At 47.7% G+C, this 21,491-nt stretch overlaps 1 protein-coding gene across 3 annotated transcripts in view; it reads right to left on the bottom strand.

The window, feature by feature from the left end:
* Positions 1–21,491, bottom strand: part of KDM2A (lysine demethylase 2A) — a 97,315-nt gene that overhangs the window by 5,464 nt on the left and 70,360 nt on the right. Inside the window, exons 11-17 of one of the 3 annotated variants that reach the window (XM_072639244.1) lie at positions 20,448–20,574; positions 15,012–15,406; positions 5,984–6,067; positions 4,091–4,357; positions 3,551–3,682; positions 2,431–2,520; positions 539–1,251 (exon numbers count right to left, since the gene is read on the bottom strand). In XM_072639244.1, the coding sequence (XP_072495345.1) occupies positions 539–1,251; positions 2,431–2,520; positions 3,551–3,682; positions 4,091–4,357; positions 5,984–6,067; positions 15,012–15,406; positions 20,448–20,574 (1,808 nt within the window). Of the gene's footprint in view, positions 1–538; positions 1,252–2,430; positions 2,521–3,550; positions 3,683–4,090; positions 4,358–5,983; positions 6,068–8,089; positions 8,753–15,011; positions 15,407–20,447; positions 20,575–21,491 lie in introns of those variants that run through there. The other 2 variants (XM_072639246.1, XM_072639245.1) reach the window with 2 other exon arrangements.

Raw genomic sequence — 21,491 nt, 5'->3', positions numbered from 1 at the left:
GCCTGATCTGGAGGCCCAGCAGCTCAGTGAGAAGACTGACATTCCCAACTAGGAATTACCGAACATGAAATGGAAGCCTTGGTGAAGAGGTAGGACATTAATTCCATTTCAGTTTTGCAGACAAGATGGGCATGGATGTTTTCCTGTGAATAGCCTATGAATTAAGAAACTCTGAATATTGCCCTCAAGCTAATTTATCCAAGTGGGTGCTGGTGAAGGGAGGTTTCCAGCTATGAGACTGACAGGAATGTTACAAATCTGTCCTGACTCAGGATGGGGACAGAGGAAGCAGAGAGGAGAAAGTCAAAAGGAAGGCTCAGTCCTTTCTCCCTGCCCTGACAACCCAAAGACCCAATGAGCCAGAGCTGGCTAAACTCTTCTAGGCCTGACCCTGAGATGGGATCATCCTTCCCAACAAGACCAGGAAGCCTGCACTAGAAACCAGAAAGCCGAGGAGAAGCAAAGGGAGGGAGAGCTCTCCCCCAGCCCCACCCCCCAGTGCAGTCGCTGCTCTCTGGCTCCCCCCTTCCATGCTCACCATTTATACCACGTCTTGCACACCCGCATACATTCACAAAGTTCTCTGCGGCTGAGGTAACGGAAGACAGACATCCAGACCTCCCGCTGCATCCAGCTTTCATCCCCGTCCTGTGCCCAGCCACCCCGGCCGTTCAGTCTGGCTGCCCCGCCCTCCTCTGCACTGTCCTCCTCCTCCTCATCCTCATCCTCCTCGTCCTCATCTCCAGCCAGGCCCTCCTCGTCCCCCCGCTGGGGAGCACGCGCGGGGCAGTGCTGCACCAGCACCCGGGGAGAATGGCGGAGGTTGGTGGAGGAGGCCGTGATGGCCTGCAGCTTGGGCACGATGGATGTTCCGTGCAGCTCTTTGGTGGGCCTCTGCAATGTGACCGTGAGGTAGGACCCCCGGATTTTGGCCTTCTCTACTTCAGAGAGCTCCTTCTTGCCACTGGGATTGTTCTCCTTTTCTCGCATCATCGTTCGCTCTGTGGCCTGAAGCCGTAGCAGTTGCCGCCGTTTGAAGCGCTCATCACGGCTGGCGCTGTGGTGGTCACTTGGACCAGCTCCTGGGGAGGACCGGGTCACCATGCCTCGAGGGGACACTGGGTCATGGATGAGCTGCAGCATGGCAGTGGGCGAGTGAGGGGGTGGTGTGAGGGGCTCGTCACAGCTCCGCAGAGGTCGCAGGACTTTGGCTTGGACCACGTCCTCATCGCTGTCATCCATTTTACGCTTCTGCAAAACAGGCCCAAGAAAAGGCCATCAGTATCTGCTCTTTTCAAACGTGCATTACATGGCTTTAAAATGACCTTAGGAAGATGTTCTGGGTCCCTAGGACCCTGAGTCCTCTTGGTTCTAATGAGGAGCTGCTACCTGCCTCTTCTCCCCAGGACAAGGCCAGCAGCTGGTGGGCCAGCTTCAACTAGCCTGACATTTACCTCCTTCAGGCTTCAAGGGCTCCACTGCATCTGCCCCCTCAGCAGGAGCAGTGAAGCTGCTATTACAGGGAGCTTTGCTCACAGTTAAAACCTGAGGAGCAAGGCAAAGCCTGAGCCTGGAAGCAATGGGACAGACTCTGGGGTTCAGAGATTCCAAGAGTACACCCATCTACCACATCTTCTTAAGAACTGTAGCTTTTCCTGGATTACTATCAGACAGGACCATGATGACCCGTCACACTCATCAAAACTTCCCAGCTCCTCAGGTAATCTTCAAGATCTCTCCTCCAGCCTCAAGGCCAAGGTAGTCAGAGGCTAGGGTCCATCTTGGTCACATGCACTTGCAAAGTAGGAGAAGGCAAGAGTAAAATAGAGCTGCCTGAAACCCACCTAATGTATCAGGAGGACTCTAATAATAAAGGCTCCTAACAATTAGGCTACTTAGGTTTGGCCTCAGCTGCCTCCTAACTCAGCCCTTCTCCATCTTGGCTTCCATGCTAGGAGGCCAGTGGGACAGACCCAACCCAAGCTCTCAGGAAGGACGTTTGTCTTCCTGGCTACACAGCTCTTCTGGGCTATGGCACAGCTCATCTACCTTGGTAGCATTCTGCAACAGCCATAATGAGGGGAGATGGCCAAAATGGGAACTCACTGGACTGGCAAGTCAAGGACACCCCATGGGGGCCACTGTCCACCAGAAGACAGGAGGTTTCATTCCTGAAGGTTGTGCCCCACCCTTATGTGACCCTTTCCCCTTAGCGGGCACCTTTGGATTCCTCAGATAAGCTGAGCCTCCAGCCCCTGCCATGACCATGCTCCTTCTAATTCCAGAACAAGCCCAGCTGCAGAAAAGCACGTGAATGAGGGTGTGCAAGGGGGCAAGCACAGGAACAGAAGAGCTTAGTGCAGGACGTGCTCCGTAACACTGGGCTGTGGGTGAATCCAGGAGTGGCTGGATGGGGGACAAGCCACTTACCTGCACCTTCTCTGAGGTGTCCTCCTGGTAGCACTTGGGGCATTCCCAGCAATTAGGCAGCTCATCATTGAGTAACCCTTCTCCATCCATCTGCAAACACAGGCAGGGGTCAATCACCATCCTTTCCCAATCACCACAAGGCTGGGAGTGCCCTCCCAAAGTCCCCTATTTTCAGTAAAGTCAATATTCCGGTAAATTCTGGAAGAAAGATACTCTCACTTTTGCTGAGCCAACAATGAGGATGCAGTGAAATGAGCCCCTGAGCTTTCTACAGGAGATCTGACCACCATCAGCCACTGATTGTTTTTTAATCTGCTCAAGGAGTTGGAGGTCATGGTAAGGAGACACACTTCCAAAGCAGCCATCCTCCTGCGAGTATGACTGGACCACAACTGGAATGCTCTATTCAATTCTGGGTGATACAATTTAGGAAGGGCACAGGACAAGCTGGGCAGTGCTGTTAGCTGGTCAACCAAAATGGCAAAAGGGCTGAGCTGGGGATATTTACCTTGGAAGGGACAAGACTTAGAAGGGCTTTATGTATCTGAAGGTCTAGCCTGAAGAAGAGGAGTGACACCTATTTAACTGGTCACAGAAGCAAAGGGTAGAAGATAAAGAGAGACAGACACATCTGGGAAACCTGTTGAAATGTTCTAAAGTGAAATGGCTTGTCTCTGGACCCGGAGCCTCCTTCACCAGAAGCCTTGAGGAGACACTAGGTGACCACTCAGAGACCGTCAGAGAGGGGATTCCTGTTTAGATACTGATGAGGGGACTAGTGCTTTTGCAGATTCATTCCACTGCTGAGATTCTTTGCCTTAGGACACTCAAGGGTTAGGTCCCATTTTGGCTCCCTAGTTTTCTGCTGCCATTTGAAACAGATCTCGACATTAACTGTTCTCATTTTCCAACCAGGAACACCATTTCAAGAGGGGAAACAGTTACCTTGGATGTGACCTCAGTCTCTAGGGTATTCATGGCCCCAACAGGATGCAGACGAAGGAGCGTAAAAGGCTATCACAGCACCCACGACGATGGTGTGCAGTGAACCATAGATCTCCTCTATTCCTCACCTGTACATCAATGAGCACCATCTTCCCAAGAATTGAGGGCTTCTTACCTGCAGGCAGCCAGGATGAACGATCTCATTGCAGATACAACATTCCATGAGCTTCTTCTCAAAGTCCTGCGTTTCCTCATTCTGATCCACCTCTCCGCAGAGAGAACAGGTGACCGAATGAGGTAGTCGGGGCTAAAAGAGGAGCAAAGACAGAAATCAGGGAGAGTGCAGGCCTGAAGTTACTTAGCTTCCTAAAGGCCTCTGGCCTTTAGCTTACAAAGGACAAAAAAGGTCAGGGGAAATCAAAAGGAAGATGTAGGAGAATCACTAGGCCAGGGTGGGATGGCAGCAGCTCAACATCAGATGAAAGCCTAAGTCAACGACACCCCTTTCTGACATGCACAGCCCCCAAATCCTGGGGACAAGAATGGGGTAAACAGGGGATGAGAGAATAAGGTGACCCCAAATGCCTTCTCTTTCAGCTTTTATCCCTTGGCAGAGATTGCCAAGAAGGGACAAAGCCTCCTCTCCTCCACCTCCTCCGCCATGTCCACCCTGGAGATGTAAAGTCCCTCCCCCACAGCAGGGTGGAACACTCACTGCCAGACACTGGCGAAGGACACACGACTGCTTCATGCGACCGGGTCCCCCGAACTTCTTCATGTCCCTGCAGTAGTGGCACACACCACACTCGCCTTGGACACAGGCCTTGCATTTCCGGCATCGAACCCGCCGCCGCCGGGCTCCTGAGACAATGGGCGAGGCAGCGGGTCGTACTGGGGTCAATCGAGGAGCAGGCTTCATGGTGTGAGGCTTTGTGATAGGAATGGTGGGAACCCGTACCTTGGGCCGCGTGGGGAACTTAAGCTGGAAAAGAGAGTATGAGGTCAACTGGATCCAGGAGTTTTCTTCAAAAAGGAAAAACCAAGGAGATGCTTTCTCAGATTTTTTTTTTCTTTTTTTTTTCCCCCAAACTGCCTCCTGCTTTGTCTTCAAAACCCTGAGATTCACCTACTGGAAGCTTTTCAAAGCTAACCTCATCTACTACAGTCCTGGATCTAGTCAAGTCCTGTCCCTGACAGATGCAAGATGCATGATTTGGTCATGACTTTGCCCCTTAACTTCCTCTGCCTTCAGTTTCTTTCTCTGTAAACCAAAGTTAGCATAAAGTCCCTACCTCGAACAGTGGTTTTGAGGATCGATGAAATAATGCATACAAAGTAAAGCCTGGGACTGTCTTAATTCTTTTCATACCCAGAATACTTCACATCTAAGCCTTAACATGTGCCATGCACCCTCCAACACAGGGGTTTGGTGGTGATGGTGGTGCAGATGAAATCACTGTTGATCAAAATTCCAAAGAATAAGATATGGGACAGGTGGCGGTGGGTTACAGTAAGAAGAGGCTGGCTGAAGGCACGGCGGGAAGACAGTGGTGAACCAAGGTCTGGTGGGTTGGGACTGGAATACCTCTGCATACATCTGTATTAATGCATCTGTATTAATTCTGTTAATGTTTTTTTTAAGGGCAGAAGTCATATTCAACTTCTAATTCCCTAATTCCTAAAAGAGGACTGTACATATAGTATAGACATAATAACCCAAAGTGACTGGCCAAACTTGGGATAGTGGAAAAGACAACAGGCATTTACATAGCACCTACAGTATGCTTAACAGTGGGCTAAGCACATTTCCCCTGCAAAAACTCTCTCATTTGATCCTCATAACTGCAGAAGGGAGGTGCTATTACAATCTCATTTTATAGGTGAGGAAACTGAGGCAGCAACAGATGAAGTGACTTGCCCAGGGTCACATAGCTAGTAAATATCTGAGGCCAGATCTGAACTCAGATCTTTCCTGACTCCAGGCTCAGCGCTCTACCCATTGTACCACAAGCTGCTTAGCTTACCAGTGGACTCTACTCCAGAAGTTGCTGACTTTTACTCATGGGTCTTTATGTTCAGTGTTGGCACATCAGAAAAGTGGGCCCCTCACACTGTGTGGCTGGAATGTACATGTTAGCTTTATTTTCAGGGTCACAGTTAGGGGCAGAAGGATTCTCACTTTAAACACATTATGCTCCAGGCTTAGATCGGATGGGCAAGTAGGATTTCAGTAAAGCACTGTCTGCCTCTACCAACTGAAAGGATCAAATTGTTTATGGGCATCACATGCTCGTGACTGCTTTTCCTCTTTCTCACTAAATCAAAATATTAAGGACAATCTTAAAGAGACCAAAAAAAAAAAAAAAAGCAAATATAAAATGGCAGATTTAGATCTTAATCATGGGCCTCAGCCACTGAGTGCACCAGGGCCTGAGTTCAAGCACAGCAAAAGAATATCCTCAGGGAAGCCCCTGATAAGGGCCCACGAATGCAGCCATAGAACCTGAGCAGAACTAGGGGCGGGCTGCCAGGCAGCAGCTCTGGCCCCCACCAGCAGAGCTTCTTGCAGCCCCCCAGGAAAAGCCTGAAGTTGGACAGAATCTCTTACCTTGTCCCTTTTGGGCCACTGTACAATAGGGACTCCAGTGAGGGCCAACTTGGGATCACTATGGGCAAGCTCCTCTAGTAGTATCTGTGAGAAAAGAGGAGAGAAAAGCCAAGCGGCATTAACAAGGGCCAAGGCTCCACACAGGGACCTTGAGGGCCAGAAGAGTCACTCCACTGGCAATTCTTCACCCTCTATTTGGGTGCTGACTGCAGAAGAAGAAAACCAGAGGCAGCGTCATCACTGGAACTCAGTCTGATGCAGTGCTCAGCAGACAGTGGGCTCTCTGCCCACCTCCTCCTTGCACTGGTCAACTCTAGGGACCCAGAGCTATTGACAATCGGATTCCTCTAAGGGAGGGCGCTCCCTGAGATCCTTCTACTCCCCTCCTTTACAGAGATATCAAGCAGCCAATCATGGTCTCCCTTTGCTGGGGGTGGGGGTGGCTGCCGATGATGACAATGACGCACAAGATGGATTTATCGCCAACAACAGCGCCATGACTCTTCAGGGTGCTAACCCCGGAGGGTCTCATCCTGTTTGGGATCAGGAGCCCTTTATACTCTTAAGAATGATTAAGGTCCCCTCTGCCACTGCCCACCAGCTTTAACATGGGTTCTTTCTATTGACATCCACCATAATAGAATCCAAAAATACTTTAGTAATTATTAGGAAAACAGTTTTGACCTTGTGGACCCCTGAAAGATTCTTGGGGATTCTCAGGATCCCTGGACCCCCCTGGCTTTAAGAGCCATTGCTCTCAAGGTCAGAACACAGGCAATCAATATTTTAAAAGAACAAAGGCAGACCGAAGCATTATGTGCTCCCCTCCGCCCTGTACCAGTTCAGGGGTAAATGATTCAGGAGACAACATCACTGTAAGCGATCTAGGACAGATTTACACGTGCCATGTTTTCAGAGACGTTTGAAACAAATTCTGCATCAATACCCAGATATAAAAGTCTGGAGACCGAGCAGGTAAAAGAAGGTCTTTGCTTTGCTGACCTCACAAGCCCAAAGGCAGCAAGCGGACATTCAGGAGAGGGGGCTCCCTTCCTTCTTCCCTCCCAACTCTCTCCTATCACGTTTAATAACCACTCTCTAGATTTCGTGAAGCAAGGACAATGTCTAGGCTGCAGCTAAGCCAGGCCATAAAGCCCCCGGAGCTGGCACCTGGCAGAACCCCTCACCCAGGAAGCTCCCAACAAGTATTTCCCAGGCCAAGTCTCCAGATGCTTCTTACCCTCCCCCAAACTGATTCCATTTGTGGACGTGTTTTATTTACTTCATGTTGCTATGGCATCATATTCAGGGGCCTCCTGTTAGCACCACACTGGGCAGGGGTGAGGAGGCGGGGTGTCGGTGCCACGTGGGACAAGGCTCAGAACTAGGCTCTTAATGTCCCCAGGGTGAAAAATTAAGATTCATTCAAAATGTGTGGCTAGGGAGGAGGTGAGCTTCCCCTCCCCCGCCTCTCCCCGCCCAGCCTGGCCTCCCTCTGGAGACCTTCCGCACAGGCTGCTGGGCTCTGCCCATTTCCTCTGCCTGAGCAGGGCTGAGCTGTCCACAAACAGGGACTTTCCACTCTGAACAAAACAGACTGCGCCTGCTCACTCCGAGATCTGCATTTAGGTTAAGGGACGGAGGGGAACCCGACCAACTGTTCTCCTCCAAGTGAGGGTGTGGACAGAGGGATGGGGGTGATATGTGTGGGTGTGGAGGGAAATGCTGATTTCCTTCCAAAGGGGCCATTCCCACAAGCCCCCACACCCTGCTTCTTTCTGAAGTCCTTCAGGGAAGGACTGTACAAAGCAGCCAACACCCTTCACAGGGTCAGAACGGACAGGCTGAAAGCTCCAGATAGTCTGAGAAACCTTCAAACCAAAACACTTTCCCAGAAAAAAAAAAGGGAGGGGAAGGAGGCCCAGCAGTGAATCAGCAAAGGCCCTCAGGGTGGTGGGTGCAGCAGGGCAGGCAGGGGAAAAGCCAGGACTCTCCCACAGCACTTCCCACGGAGCCTGGGCACCAAGGATGCCACAAGGCGAAAGCCCCAGCACTGTCCTTCCCTCTTCCCGAACAAAGGCCCCCGTTCCAGCCCCCCCCCCAAACCTGAAAGGCTTCACCGACTGCCTTGACCTTGGGGTTCTCGTCTCTCCGGAGCCGCAGCGACTGTTGGTTCAAGTTTCTCCGGCCTTTGTTTGCCTGTTTGAGCTAGAAGTTGTCCTGAGCTACTTGGATTTTCTATCTCTGAAATTTCGAAGTACTGCTGAACTGCAGATGTCCCCAAAGCCTCTAGGCTGAGCAAGCCTCCTCAGAAGCCCCCAGAGGAGCTCCCGGAAGAGCAGCAGACAGGCAAGTGTGCTCCGTCCCCAGACCTTCAGCACAGCCCAGGCACGGCTTCCTGTGCCTGCGAACAATGCTACTGCGTCACTCACATGCAGCTCCCAGAAATGCTTTGCAACAGAAGATGGCAGAGAGAGAGAGAGAGAGAGAGAGAGAGAGAGAGAGAGAGAGAGAGAGAGAGAGAGAGAGAGAGAGAGAGAGAGAGAGAGAGAGAAGGGAGGGGGGGAGGGGGACTGGGAGAAGGAGAGTGAGAGGCAAAAAGAGGAAACAGAAAGAAGTGGAGAGGGGAGAGAGAGGAGAGAAGAGGAGAGAAGGGAAGAAAGCAAAGAGAGAAAGAGAAAAGAGGCAAGAGGAAAGGAGAGAAAAAGACAGAGAGAGGGGAAGGGGGGCTGCCGGTGGGGAGAGCAGCAAAGCCAGGAGGGCCCAGGCGTTCTGCGGCAGAGCTGGGAGGGGGTGTGTTCTCTGACCACTCTATGCTTGGTGATTGGTGGAAACTCCTGGCCTAGGAGGAGAGCTCCTCCTGCAGGCGCAGCAGCCCCCTCCCACCACCACTGCAATAGGAGAACCCTGGGCCAGCCCCCCAGGGCTCCATGGCAGCCTTTCAAGGCGCCAGAGAAAGGACAAGGCTTTAACCCATTCTGCTGTGTGTGTACAACCTGCCCCACATTTGTCCTTGTCTCACATGCGCACGCGCGCGCACACACAAACACACGCATGCACACATGTCATCCCATACTGTGTAAGCCATTGCCTGATCTGCTGCGTCCTGCCTGCTTACTTCCCCAGCTACTAAGCAAAACAATAAAGAGTCTTAAAATACTTTGAACCGGGCCGTTTGTGGCTTCTCCTCGCACTCAGGGCCAGCCCTCCTGACCTTAGGCCAGAATCCCAGCCACAGACAAGCAGGGCCTATTCCTCCTCAAACACCCAGGCTCCGGTGTGGACTGACTTCAGCTCGCATCCTGGAGGAGATCACATACAATGCACACCTTTGTGCTAGAAAACGACATGTACAGTAAACTCCTGTGGTCCCTTCCAGTTCAAGTGTTCTGGGAATCCTAAGCTCGCCCTTCCTGACAACTCCTAGTTTCCTCATCTCCATCACAGCAATGAAACTCAATGATCTAAGGAGTCACTGCTGTCGCACTCAAAAGTGTCTGTATCTTGTCTCTGCCTGAGGGTCTTCCCACCCTGATCCAATCTCATTTCTCCAACCTTACCCTTTCCTGCCATCACATGACACATTTCCCATCCTGCCCCAAAGCTGACAGTCTCTCCGTTCCCATGGCCCCTCGGAAGAGCCCACTGTACAGCCAACAGGTACTTGGATGACAGAAGGTGCCCCACCACCCCTGCTGCCAAGACCCAAGGCGAAGCTTTAACGCTGCTTATTTTGTTACTCTTGAGAAGCAGAGACTGAAATGCCAGTCTGGTTCTCTGTGACTGCCAGCGGACTGGTGCCCTCACATGAGGATCTTTACTAAGGACCAACTATGTGCCAGGCATCAAACTAAGTCAAGAGAATCTCGAATGATTAAATGTTTGCTCCAAAAAGTAACTTAAAGGTGCTTACGATGGAGATGTGGTTCTCTCCAAAGACACTGCAATTGCACAGGGAAGGGAGTGTTCTTGTGGCCCCTAAGCTCTCTCTGATCCGGGAGGCCCTGTACATACTAAGTTCCCAAGCTGTTTGTGAAGGAAGAACTCTTGGGCATGGCAGGGTCACCGACTTCTTCTAAACTTTCTATTACCAGCCCCTCTAGTGTACAGATCTTAAGGTGGCAAGATTCAGAGTTCTCAGTTTGTACTTTTATGGGATCACAGGGCAAGAGACACAGAGTGGTGAAAAACCTTGGAAGTCATCGAGTCCAAAAGCCTACTTTTAAACATCTAAGTCACTTGGAGGCTGCACAACCAACTTTGAGGGCCCACGAAAGTACAACTTTAAAATCATATTCTGAACACAGTACAAGTCTGAGCAAGCAGAAGTTCTCTTGGAGGCAGAGGCTGGCAGGGCACAGGGAGAGGGGAACTCTAGAGGAGTCGCTGGCTTGTGTCTGCAAGAGTAGATGCCTAGTTCTGCCTTCTCACTAACCTCCAATACAAGATGGATGAAAAAATACTTTTGCAAATTAGTTAGAACAGACAACATGAAAAGAGAGGATTAGAAGGATGTGGGTTCCCCTGAGAGTTCTGCTGGAGAAGGCTTAGCCCCGCCTTGACTTCTCCCTCCCATTAGTCAAGGGAGAGGCTCAGACAAGCAGATCCCCAAGGTCCCTTCCAACTTCAAGTCCCACGATTCTGATCATTCCTAGATGAAAGTAAAGGCCCAAGTCAATACGCAGTAAGCATAATCAAGTGTACAACATCCTAATTCTTCAAAGACCAGGAACCTGAGTGCAGGAGTAGCATTCTCCCACATCCTACACATGACCTGTCAGCAGCAGGGTCACGAGACTACGCACATGTGCAATTCAGGAGGAATTATGTCCATTTTGGATGACTGTATTTGAAAGCTGGCTCATGAGGAAGGAATTGCTGATAAATGTAATACATTGGAATTTGTCTGTTCTGCTTCATAGGAATACACATATTGGTCCCATGGGTTCACCCCTGGTTTCTCCTGAACCTAGACTTAAAGCTGGAAGGCCTGAGAAACCATCTGGTCTGCTTCTGCTTATAGAGGAGTAAATTTAAGGTCCAGAGAAGGAAAGTCAGGTAGGTAACAGGTTCCAGAATCAAAAGGAAGGCAAGATGGAAGGAAGGAAGCATTTATGAAGCACCTGCTGTGTGCTAAGTTGTCTCTCATTTGATCAGAACATAAACCTTGGCCCCCCCAACTCCCAGGCCAGCCCCCTCAGCACCTCCAGGTTGACCTTTCTGGAGTTGCAGTGAAGTCACCAAAGCCAGAAGGGGGATAGAGTAGAATCCCTAACTGGGCACTAAGTCTGTTCCAAGAGGATCCAACACTTTTTCTGAAGCCTTCCATTTGTCCAACATGATTAACATTTTCATACCTTTATTAGATTTAAATGCTGGTGGGAACTTGACACCCAGTAAGAGCCAAATCCAAGGTTGGGGCACAACTGTTGGGTGGAAATGAGACTGTCTCCAGAGACAGGAATCAAAGAGGGTGCATGACTGTCGCTGAAGCCTCCTCTCCCCATAACTCTGAGTCCCCTTCAAACCGCTCTTCCTGTCTTGGGAAGTCACTTTCCTACTTCCTATCAGTTTACTCCCCACCATTTTTGCTCCTGATCTTCTGACATCTGTACTTGCTACAAGACAGACACCAGCACTGGGGAATTCTTCATCCAGTCTTCCATTCTTCCTCCACTGAGAGCTAGCACAGACCCTAACAATGTCCTATGATGCCTTTTCCTGGCTTTTTGGGAACTGTGGTCACGCATCTCTACATGGCCTACCTTGGATCTCAACAACACCTTCTTGTCTTTGGGTACATTAGGTAAAGGAATACTTGGTCATGGTTTAGAGTTAGAAAAGGGGCTTTGAGATCAAGTGGCCTTTACTTTACAGACAAGGAAACTGAGGCCCAGAGATTTTTTTTTTATGATAGGCCTCACTGATGACCCCCTTGAGGGATTTACTGACTCTAAAAAATAAAACAAAATTCAACAAAACATGTCACGAATCATTCTCTTCTTACAGGAGATTATAAAATTGGTTTTCCTTTGCTCATAATTTATTTCAATGGATCCCTTTAACATAAGAGAAGGCAATGACTGTGAAGAAAAATTTATTTGAATCCACAAAATCTAAGAGTTAAAAAACCTAGTGGTCCAAAGGGCCTGTGAGACAGGAATGGAGAGATTTTACAACCAAGTTAGAAGAACAATCTCTGAAGGTTACCTGGGCACACAGTGTCCAATGTGGTCATATCCCAGAGAGCACAGCAGGAAAACAGCCTCACAGTGCACAATGGTGGCTCTGCAGCCGCCTTTGAGGGACCACCTGGCTGCAGGTCCTAGGGCAAGTTAATGCTCCTCTCTGGGCCTAAGTTTTCTCCTTTGCAAAACAAAGTGGGCAAAGCAGCGAGCCTCAGGGACCCTCCTCCCTCCCACTTCCAGGATACCATTACTGCACAGATCAAAAACCTTCAAATTATACAGCTGATCCACCATGAGGACGTACTGACTTCCTAAAGTTCAGGTCTGACCATGGGATTCCCCTACTCAATCAATTCTAATGGCTCCCTATGACGGCCAGGATCAAACATAAAATCCTGTTAGGCTCTGAAAGCTCTTCACCACCCAGGCTGCTCCCACCCCACCAGACTTCTTTCTTCTTACTCCCCAGTGACTTTGGCCTCCCTGCTGGGCCTCAAACAAGACATTCCATCTTCTGCGTCCTTTTGCCTGGAACATTCTTCTTCCTCATCTCCACCTCCTGGATTCCTACCAGTCTCAGTTGAAATCCCCCCCTTCTGCAAAAAGCCTTTCCTGGCCCCTCTCAATGCCAGAGCCTTCCCTTTAAGACTGACTCCACTTTACCCTGCACAGATCCTCTGTGTATGCAGGTGTTTATGTGCTGTGTCCTCTCACTATGACGGGAGTTTTGGGAGGGCCTGGCCTGCTTTTGCCTTTCTTCAGATCCCTAGTACTTAAGTACGGTACCGTGCACACAGTAAGTGCTTAGTAAGTGCTGGCTGACTTGTTGGCTGCCCCAGGAAGTGATGAACACAAAGAACAGCAACCAGGGTTTAGAATCTTCTTAGTTTGGGCAAATACAGTTAAGTTGTCATAATAATGAAACTAGGAATTGACCTCAAATGAATCCTCCCAGCTCCTTTTTATCCATAACTCAAACTGTGTGGAATTTCCCCAACGTCAGGATGACATTCTGCACCTCTCACATCTCTGCCAACCCCTGATGCCAAACTGACTTAGCTTACACAGGTGACGTGGAAAGGTGCTCCCCAGCAGCACAGCAGCTGGTCCTTCTACATGTCCCAGTGCCTCCCCTCCTGAGAAGGACCTTGCTTTCTGACTTGAACTTTTCCCACACTTCTTGCTCTCCGTCCACTCAGCCTGTCTTTCACTTTCTCCTCAATTTCACCCACCGGTTATAAATAAAATGACAATCTACTCTTCAATGGAGGGAGATCCAGATGCCATCCCTAAGCTAGGAAGTGTCTTTCCTGAAATGGCAGAAGAAAGGAGGTCTCTTAGCTGCACAGAGATGGCCAAAAGAAAACTGAATCCGAAACCGGAGATGGAAAAGTACTAATTAGAAAAACTTTAGTCCACCTCGCTTTAATCCAATACAAAACTATTTCTTAGAATAAGTTCTTACACAGCTGAGAAGATCTACAGGATATAGATTTACTACACTTATTACAACGTGGAAAGGAATTCCCCCTTTGTATAGTTATTCATATCTTCATATTTTCTTCTGGGATAATTTTTAAAGATTTCTTAGCCTTTGATGTTCACATAATGAAAATATTTACTAAAAATTTAAAAAAAAGACCGAGTTTCAGATTACTCATACATTCCTAGGGAAATTTCCCTTTTTTGGGAGATGGATGTAAATGAGGACATGGATCCCAGATATAGAAGAGTATACCAAAAATACCATGTAAGGAATCCTGATACTGTATTAAGATGAATTATGATCTATTATAACCTTGTCCACTGGAAAATATCAACAAATATGCAAGTTTTATGAGTATGTAAGATAATCAAAATAATCACATAAGATTTATTCTTAATGGCAACCCAAGAAAATGTAGAACAATCCCTTTCAATAGGCCGGGAGAAGATGTCAAGAGTCCTCCAGAGAATGCAAAGGACTCACAGGAGGGAGGGAGGTGCACAGACACTACAAAGGAATGAAAGAAAGGTTCTAGAAATGTTTCTCAGGATGAATGAGGGCCTGTTTTATTAGGGCAGTTTGAAATACCAGCTTAAATCAGAGTCTCCAGAAAGGACCCAAGGTCTGTGACAAGAGTCTAAGGTTAACGAAGAGACTGAAAGTTAGCTCTTTCTGGTCTTTACATAAGCACTGACTGGTCCTAAGACAGACACTGCTCTAACCTAGGAAGAGGCCTGCTGGTTTAGGGCCAGGCTTGGCTAAGGCTCCAAGTGACACTTCTGTTACCTTTCCCCATTTGCTACAAGAGCACACCCTATGGTCACAGGTGCCATGCACATGGCTTAGGTCTCAGAGTCCTTCATTCCCCAATAAGATTCTCAAGAATTCCATTGTACCAGCAGAATCCACCTTTCAGTGACAAACCTATCATGCAGTTTCTAGGAAAAGGCGAAACTTTTTAACTTTAAACTGAAATCCAACCTATTTCTCTTAATGGCTGCTGTTTTTCAAATAGATTCTTTGAAATGAAATCTTACCTAACAGATTTCAAATAAAAACTGCCCTTAGTGAGCATGTAATCTTTTTGGTGACCAAGAGGGATGAGGCCTTGCTTAAGTCTCACCAAAGTCTCTCTGGTACTTTGATACCACATCAACCAGGTCTAACAGCACTTGTACAAGCTGGCATGAGTCAGGAAGCCACAGAAAGATGCTAGAGTAGAACGGTATCAGAGAAAATCAGAAGCTCTCAAAACTCTGCAAGACATGAACTCCCCCTGACCGGGCCCAAAGCCAGGCACCAGCACTGGTCCTCCTTTGGGAGGTGGCCTGCTCAGCCAGACCAGAAGCCTCACCTTGACATCAGCGATGAGAGCATCTTCATCTTCAATCCCTGTTGGGACACATTTCTTGTGTAATGGCAGTGACTCTAGCTTATCCACAAGGCACCGGAGACCTTCCAGCTCAAAATGAGTCAGGTGAATCTGCTTGTCCTTCCGGGGGCTACACTGAGGCTCCCACACTTGACCGTTGTGGGAGCCCCGGCCAGACTCTGAGGACGAGTCCACCGACAAGGTTCTCTTCAGTCCTTGCAGGTTCCTGCAGGTTTTACCCAGCCCATCATAATCCACGTTGACTCCGTTGGCCATAGGGCTGGTAAGGATGGAGCGTCGGCTGCTCAGGCGCCTCGGCTCCTTCTCTGAAGCCTCCTCATCTACGCTTCCAGACTCCAGACCGTTCAACTCCAAATCTGCAGAGGCAGAGAAATAAACAGAATAAGGACACAAGATAGAGCCTTAGGGCGATCCCATGTCAAACTTAACATGCGAGAGACACTGAGATTATGACAGCCAAAAGGTTCACATTTTGAGACAAAGTCAATTCAGTAGGTCAGGCTATGTTAAAGCTGAATCTCTCTTTCCAGAATTCCACAGCATGTGGGTTGGAAGGGACACCAAGGTCTGCTCCAGCCCCTCCAGCAAATGAGCAGGAATGTGCAGCATCTTCTACTGAACTCAGGCCCATGGCCTCTTCCTTCATGCCCCTCAGTCACACAAAGGGAGCATCTCATGCTAGATTAGGCCATTACTAGGGTTCCACTGCCTTCAGTGTCCCTACTTCCCATGTCCTTACTAGACCGCAGCCCTATTGGCATTTCACTTCACCCTGGCCTTCTCCTAAACCTATTCTTCATCCTTTTTGAGACAGCCATTCCCTCCACCCCTGGCACTTTTTCAGACCACTTACTTCTCTTCTGACTTCACTTTTTCCTCTCTCCAAACTAAACCTAATAGTTATTTCAGGTCTCTACTGTTCGCAGTTTCTGAACCCCTTGTACCTCTGTCCTGTACCCATCTTTGTTCAAACTCCAGCTTCCTTCTATACATGATGAGCCAGTGAATGAACCTGGAAAAACCTCATCATGCTGCATACTTATCCAACTTCGACTGAGCTCTACAGCAAGTCAATCATTTGATTCTTCCCTAATTACTTCCCTGCCTCATTCCCCACAGCAGCCATCCCAGACTTTCTGGTGATCTATTCCTCATTCACCTCCTGTGGCTTCTGTGGCCCTTCCTCCTGGACATGCTTGCCTCTCTGAGTTTGCTCTCAGCCTGTGTGGCTGCTGCTTCTCAGTCTCCTCCCTGACTTGTAATCCACAGTCTGGCCCCTAACTGTGGGGATCCAGCCAAGGTACTGGCTGGGCCCTCTTCATTTCCCTTTTTCTAATCTCTTCCTTGGTATCATTAAGATATCACAATGACCAGTTCCCATAGAGAGATCCAACCACCACCTCTGAGAAGATGACTGCCAGATAGGTAGAGCCAGCCCTAGTCTCTCCCCCAAACTCTGGTCCACATCCCTAATTATTTATTAGACATTTCAAATCCAATATCTCGGAGAGATCTTAAGACTTGACTCATCTAAAACGCAACTCACCATCTTTTTCTCTAAACCCAAATCCTCTTCCCAACTTGCCTGCTTCTGCTAGTGGCACCAGTCTCCCTGTCACTGTAATCTTAGCACTGTCCTTGACCCAACTCTCCCTATACTGCGAGAATTCAATCAGTGGACCACTCTCCCCATGTCTATCCTCCCATTTCTTGCCTCCATTCCCTTCTCTCCATGTGCACAGCTAATACCTCAATTCTGGCTCTCATCATTTCTCCCTTAGACTGTGGGAAGAGCTTCCTCATTGCTATCCTTGACTCAAGTCTCTCCCTCTCCCACCTGACTCCTGCCTTGAGGCCAAAGTCATTTCCTTAAGCTCTTTCCTCAGCTCTGACCATGGGACACTACTACTCAACCAACTCTAGTGCTGTCCCATTGCCTCTAGGACAAAATGTAAACTGCTGACTTTTTGAAAGCCCTTCGTGGCTCACCCCCAACCAGTCCCCGTCTCCTGTATTCTGTAACAGACAAACTGGCCATGCCTCTGCACCTCACCCTGTCTCACCGTCTCTGTGACTTTTGTTAGTGCCCCCATACCTGCAGTGAGCCTCCTCACCTCCACCTCAGAGGCCCTCTCTTCCTCTAAGGTACAGCCCAGGTGCCATTTTCAATGTGAAGCCTTTTCTGGTCCTGGGCCCTCCCTGCTTCCCACAAGAGCTTGTATTTATTATGTAGAATACATACATGTTTATAAACCCAAATTAAGACAGTCTGGAATAAGTTAATAAATACATGCAACTCTTAGTCCAAAACCTTAGTGCAGTCTTAAGGTATTAAAGCTTTAATAAAGGTCTGATTTTTAAGATATATAGGGAATTGTTTCAAATTTATAAGAATAAGGGTCATTCTCCAATTAATAAGTGGCCACAGGACACAAACAGCTGAAGTTTTAGGAAGAAAAGAACGGAGGCATCAAATGTTATTTCAAACTATTAAGGCTCAAAAGCACACTAAGACGTTTGGGACATTACACACACAGTTCATATGCATAGAATATATGTATATAATATGCATGACAAATTAAAATGCAAGATAGTTTGGGAGTAACATTTATCAACTTATAGTTAATGTGCATGTGTACATCCGTATGTATATAATACAGCACTGTGATATATATGTATTGTACATATATGCACATATTTTTTCTAAATTATTTTTTATTTTTTCCCAATTACATGTAAAAACAAATTTTAAAATCTGTTTTTAAAATTCTGAGTTCCAAATTCTCTCCCCCCTGACCTGAGGGTAAGCAATCTGACATAGGTTATACATGATATACACATATTTACTCACTTTATACTGTAGATATTTTTATATGTATTAGGGTGTATGTTTGTTGTGAGAAGGGATTGTTTCCTTCTTTGTGCCTGGATCCCCAGTGCCTTGCACACAGTAGGTGCTTAATAATAATACTGCTGACTGACTGACCTCCACTAAGAGGAAAAGAGAGCACCAAGCACCTCTCTGTGGCGGCCCATGGACCTTCTGTCTCCCAGGAAATGTTACTAACTGCCAATGGGGGCTTCTGGTTCTGCCTCTGGGGCCAAACAAATCAATTCTCATCCCACGCCCACCCCCTTAGTGCCTGCAAAGAACTACCATGCTCCTCCACAAGTTCTTCTCTAAGGCAGATATTGCTAAGTCTTGCGAGGCAAGACGCAGCTTCCAGGAGTCTGCTCACCATGGCTGGCCTTCTGACTGGCCAAGGCGGAACTCCATGCCATGGACTCCAAGCCTTTCACCAGGCAGAAGGAGCTCTGCTGACTTGCACTGAACTGTACTCTGCCAGACACTTGTTAGCTGAGTGACCCTGGGCAAGTCACTTACCCTGTCTATCTCAGTTTCCTCAACTATAACAGGGGGATCAAAGAGCGCCCACCCCCAGCATTGTTGTGAGGACCAAATGATATGAATGTAAAGTGCTTAGCATAACAGCTGGCATATGGTGCTCTAGAAACGTGAGCTAGTAATCACTTTTTATTACTGTTGTTGTATGCTAGCTTTCACCTGAGTTTGAAAAGCAACATCATGAGATTAAGATTTTTTCCCCCCATTAAATTTCATCTTGGACCCTTCATGGGAGAGACCCTTCCAGGCCTGGCTGTCCATTAACCACATCTCTTTGGGATTTGCTCAACAGCCCTGAACCCCCCTACCCACACCACAGTCAGGCAGCCTGTCCAAGGGACTACAATTAAAAAACTTTGTCAAATGCCAAGTACATTCCATTGCCTGGATCTCCCAGTTTTATAAACCATCAAAAATAGAAAAGATTATTTGGAATAATCTTTTTCTTGCTTAACATATACTGGCTGTTAATGATTACCAGCCCTCTTTCGAAATGCTCATTTTATATCCTAGAATCTTGTCACCAAGTAAAGTTCACTGGTCCAAAATGTAAAGAATTTCCATTCTTCAATTGGAAACACTGGCATACTTGGCTGACCTGCAGGCCTGCAGTACTGTTCCCATTTTTCAAGGCTCTCACCAGAGACCCAAGGTGCTCAGCAGTCCTTGGGATGTACTTTGCTTGGTTCCAGGAAGCAGCTCCCAGAAGGTTGCTGACGGCTCCTTCTCTTGTTATAGCCTTCTATCAGTCATTTCTGTCCTACCTGTCCCAGTCTGAAGACTGACTTCTATTTAGGACACCAAGGAAATGTTTCTCTAGAGCAAATAAAGGTTCCCAAGGAAATGAGGATGACTTCTGGTGACATTCTAGCACACAGAACTTGATTGGCTTTCCCTCTGACCTCCTCATGCTCCTGCATCTGCTTTTCTCTTTTCCATGTTTCCTGCTGCTTTCGTTTTTCCGCTCAGGGCTGCCTGTACTACCCATGACCACTGCTGAGTTTTGCTAGTGGCACTGAGTGATGCCAAAACTGCCTGTGGGCTTAGAAGCATTTATTAAGCACCTACCTTGTACCAGGAAGTAAGCCCAGTGTTGGAGGTGCAAATATGGTGAATGGAACAGTTCCTACCCCTAAGTAGGAGGCAGGAAAATCTGAGGAAAGTTAACTCTTTTGGTAATAAATAAATAGCTGATCCATAGTTGTAAAATCTGAGAAAAAAAGATGAGCCAAAGACTTCAAGAAATAACCCAGACTTGGTATATGAATTCTATAACAGGACAGGAAAACTCTCAGAATGTCAGAAGGAAGTGAAGAACTATGATGAGGGACAGATGTTTTAAGGGATAGTGTAGACACTACAAGAGACAGCATGGCAGAGATGAGGCGCCTCTGAGAACAAGTCCTGCCTCTGGCATAAATGGGCACTGGGACCCTGGACAGGCCTTGAAAGTTCTCAGCACCCTGAGAAACGAGACAGCAGGCTGCACAGTGGGTCAGCCACCTGCATGCAGACAGAGTGAAACCACAGGTCTGTAGGGTGGAAGTTGCACAAGAAAAAAAATATGTCCTTTGGATATTACATTGTTAGTTTCTCTTTTTTTTTTTTTTTGAGACCCTGAAGAACCTACCAAATGCTGTTTTTAGGCAATAAAACAGACCAGATTCAACATTCACCTATGAAACCATCCACAAGGACCAAAACAGGCCTCACCCGCCACCTTTCTAAAAAGCCTAGGGCTGAGCAACAGAGCCTCAAGGACAAAGAAGTGTGCATTGCTACTCTGGGCAGCCTGGAAGTGCTGGGGAGGGGCAGGGGAGGTCATCCTCCTGACCACAGGACATATTCTGGTGCTCACAGGAATCAGACTAGAAATAAAACTACAGGAAGCGGAGTCTTCAGAATTACCCTACTCCCTAAAGACTACAACAAGGGGAGGAAATTATTTGGTTTCAAAGATTAGAGGAAAGAGAGTCAAGTCAAGTACTCACCCATGCTGAGGGATTCTTTCTGGAAATCCTTGGTCAGGTGGGAGCGGTTGGTGATGCAGTAGACATAGCGCTCTAACACGTACCAACACATCTCATAGTAGAATGGATAACGGAACTTATTTGGGACCTACATGGGACAAGGTGATAAGCAGAACAAACTGTTACTTTAATTCCAAAGAACCTTATCATTCTGAGTAATATAATTAGTTATGGTTCCATCACTTTTCTCCCCTGAAAAAAATGAGAGGTTTGGACTAGGTGGACTAACCACCTTCCTGCTAAATTCTACAATCCCACAGAAGAAGTGGCTTGGTCATCCTAGGAAGTCAGTCTTTTCGAGAAAATAATCACCACAGGAGCCTGGTGCTCAGAAAATCAACTCAGAACTAGTAAGGGAAATAACCTATTAATTCCTGACTTAGTCAAATGGAAAATTAAAAAAAGAAATTTGTGTATATGAAAAATTTTCTGGATGTGGGTTTTAGGGTAAATCTGCTAGACAAAGACAGATATGACAGCTAATTCAGAAAATTGTTCTGGGATCCAATTCCCTTAACAAAAGAGAACCCCCAGGATAAGATCTATCCTTTGAGAAGTGGCAAGGATCTGTTTGGAAGTTATGAAAGTCCACAGCCTGGCCCATGGTACCCTGCACACAGTAGGCACCTTAAATAGTTGTTGAATGGCACTGAACTTTGAAGCAGAAAGGGGTGATAGGGTAGATGTGGACAAGCTACCTGCATGTGCATGAAGACTAGAAATCTGTCGCTGTAGTCAACCATGGCTTTCTCCCTTGCCCCCCAAGAAGACTGTCCTGCTCTAACTAAAACAATGCAAGCAGTCCCCAGAATGTGGAGTAGTACATGCCATGCTATGAAGGGAAGCCACTGACTGTGTGAGGATCTGCACCCCACTGAGCCTGCTTCCTGCTGTGCTGTGCAATAGAGAATTCAACCACATACTTGAGAAGCTGTTTTGAATCTAGACTCCCTAAGAACTTCCAAATCTCCTTCTGGGTGGAATGGAGACATCTGCGAGTACAGG

Source organism: Notamacropus eugenii, chromosome 2 (assembly GCF_028372415.1).
Source record: "Notamacropus eugenii isolate mMacEug1 chromosome 2, mMacEug1.pri_v2, whole genome shotgun sequence".
NCBI lineage: Eukaryota > Metazoa > Chordata > Mammalia > Diprotodontia > Macropodidae > Notamacropus > Notamacropus eugenii.
Note: the sequence above shows the minus strand (reverse complement) of the source record. Positions and strands in the feature narration are given on the sequence as shown.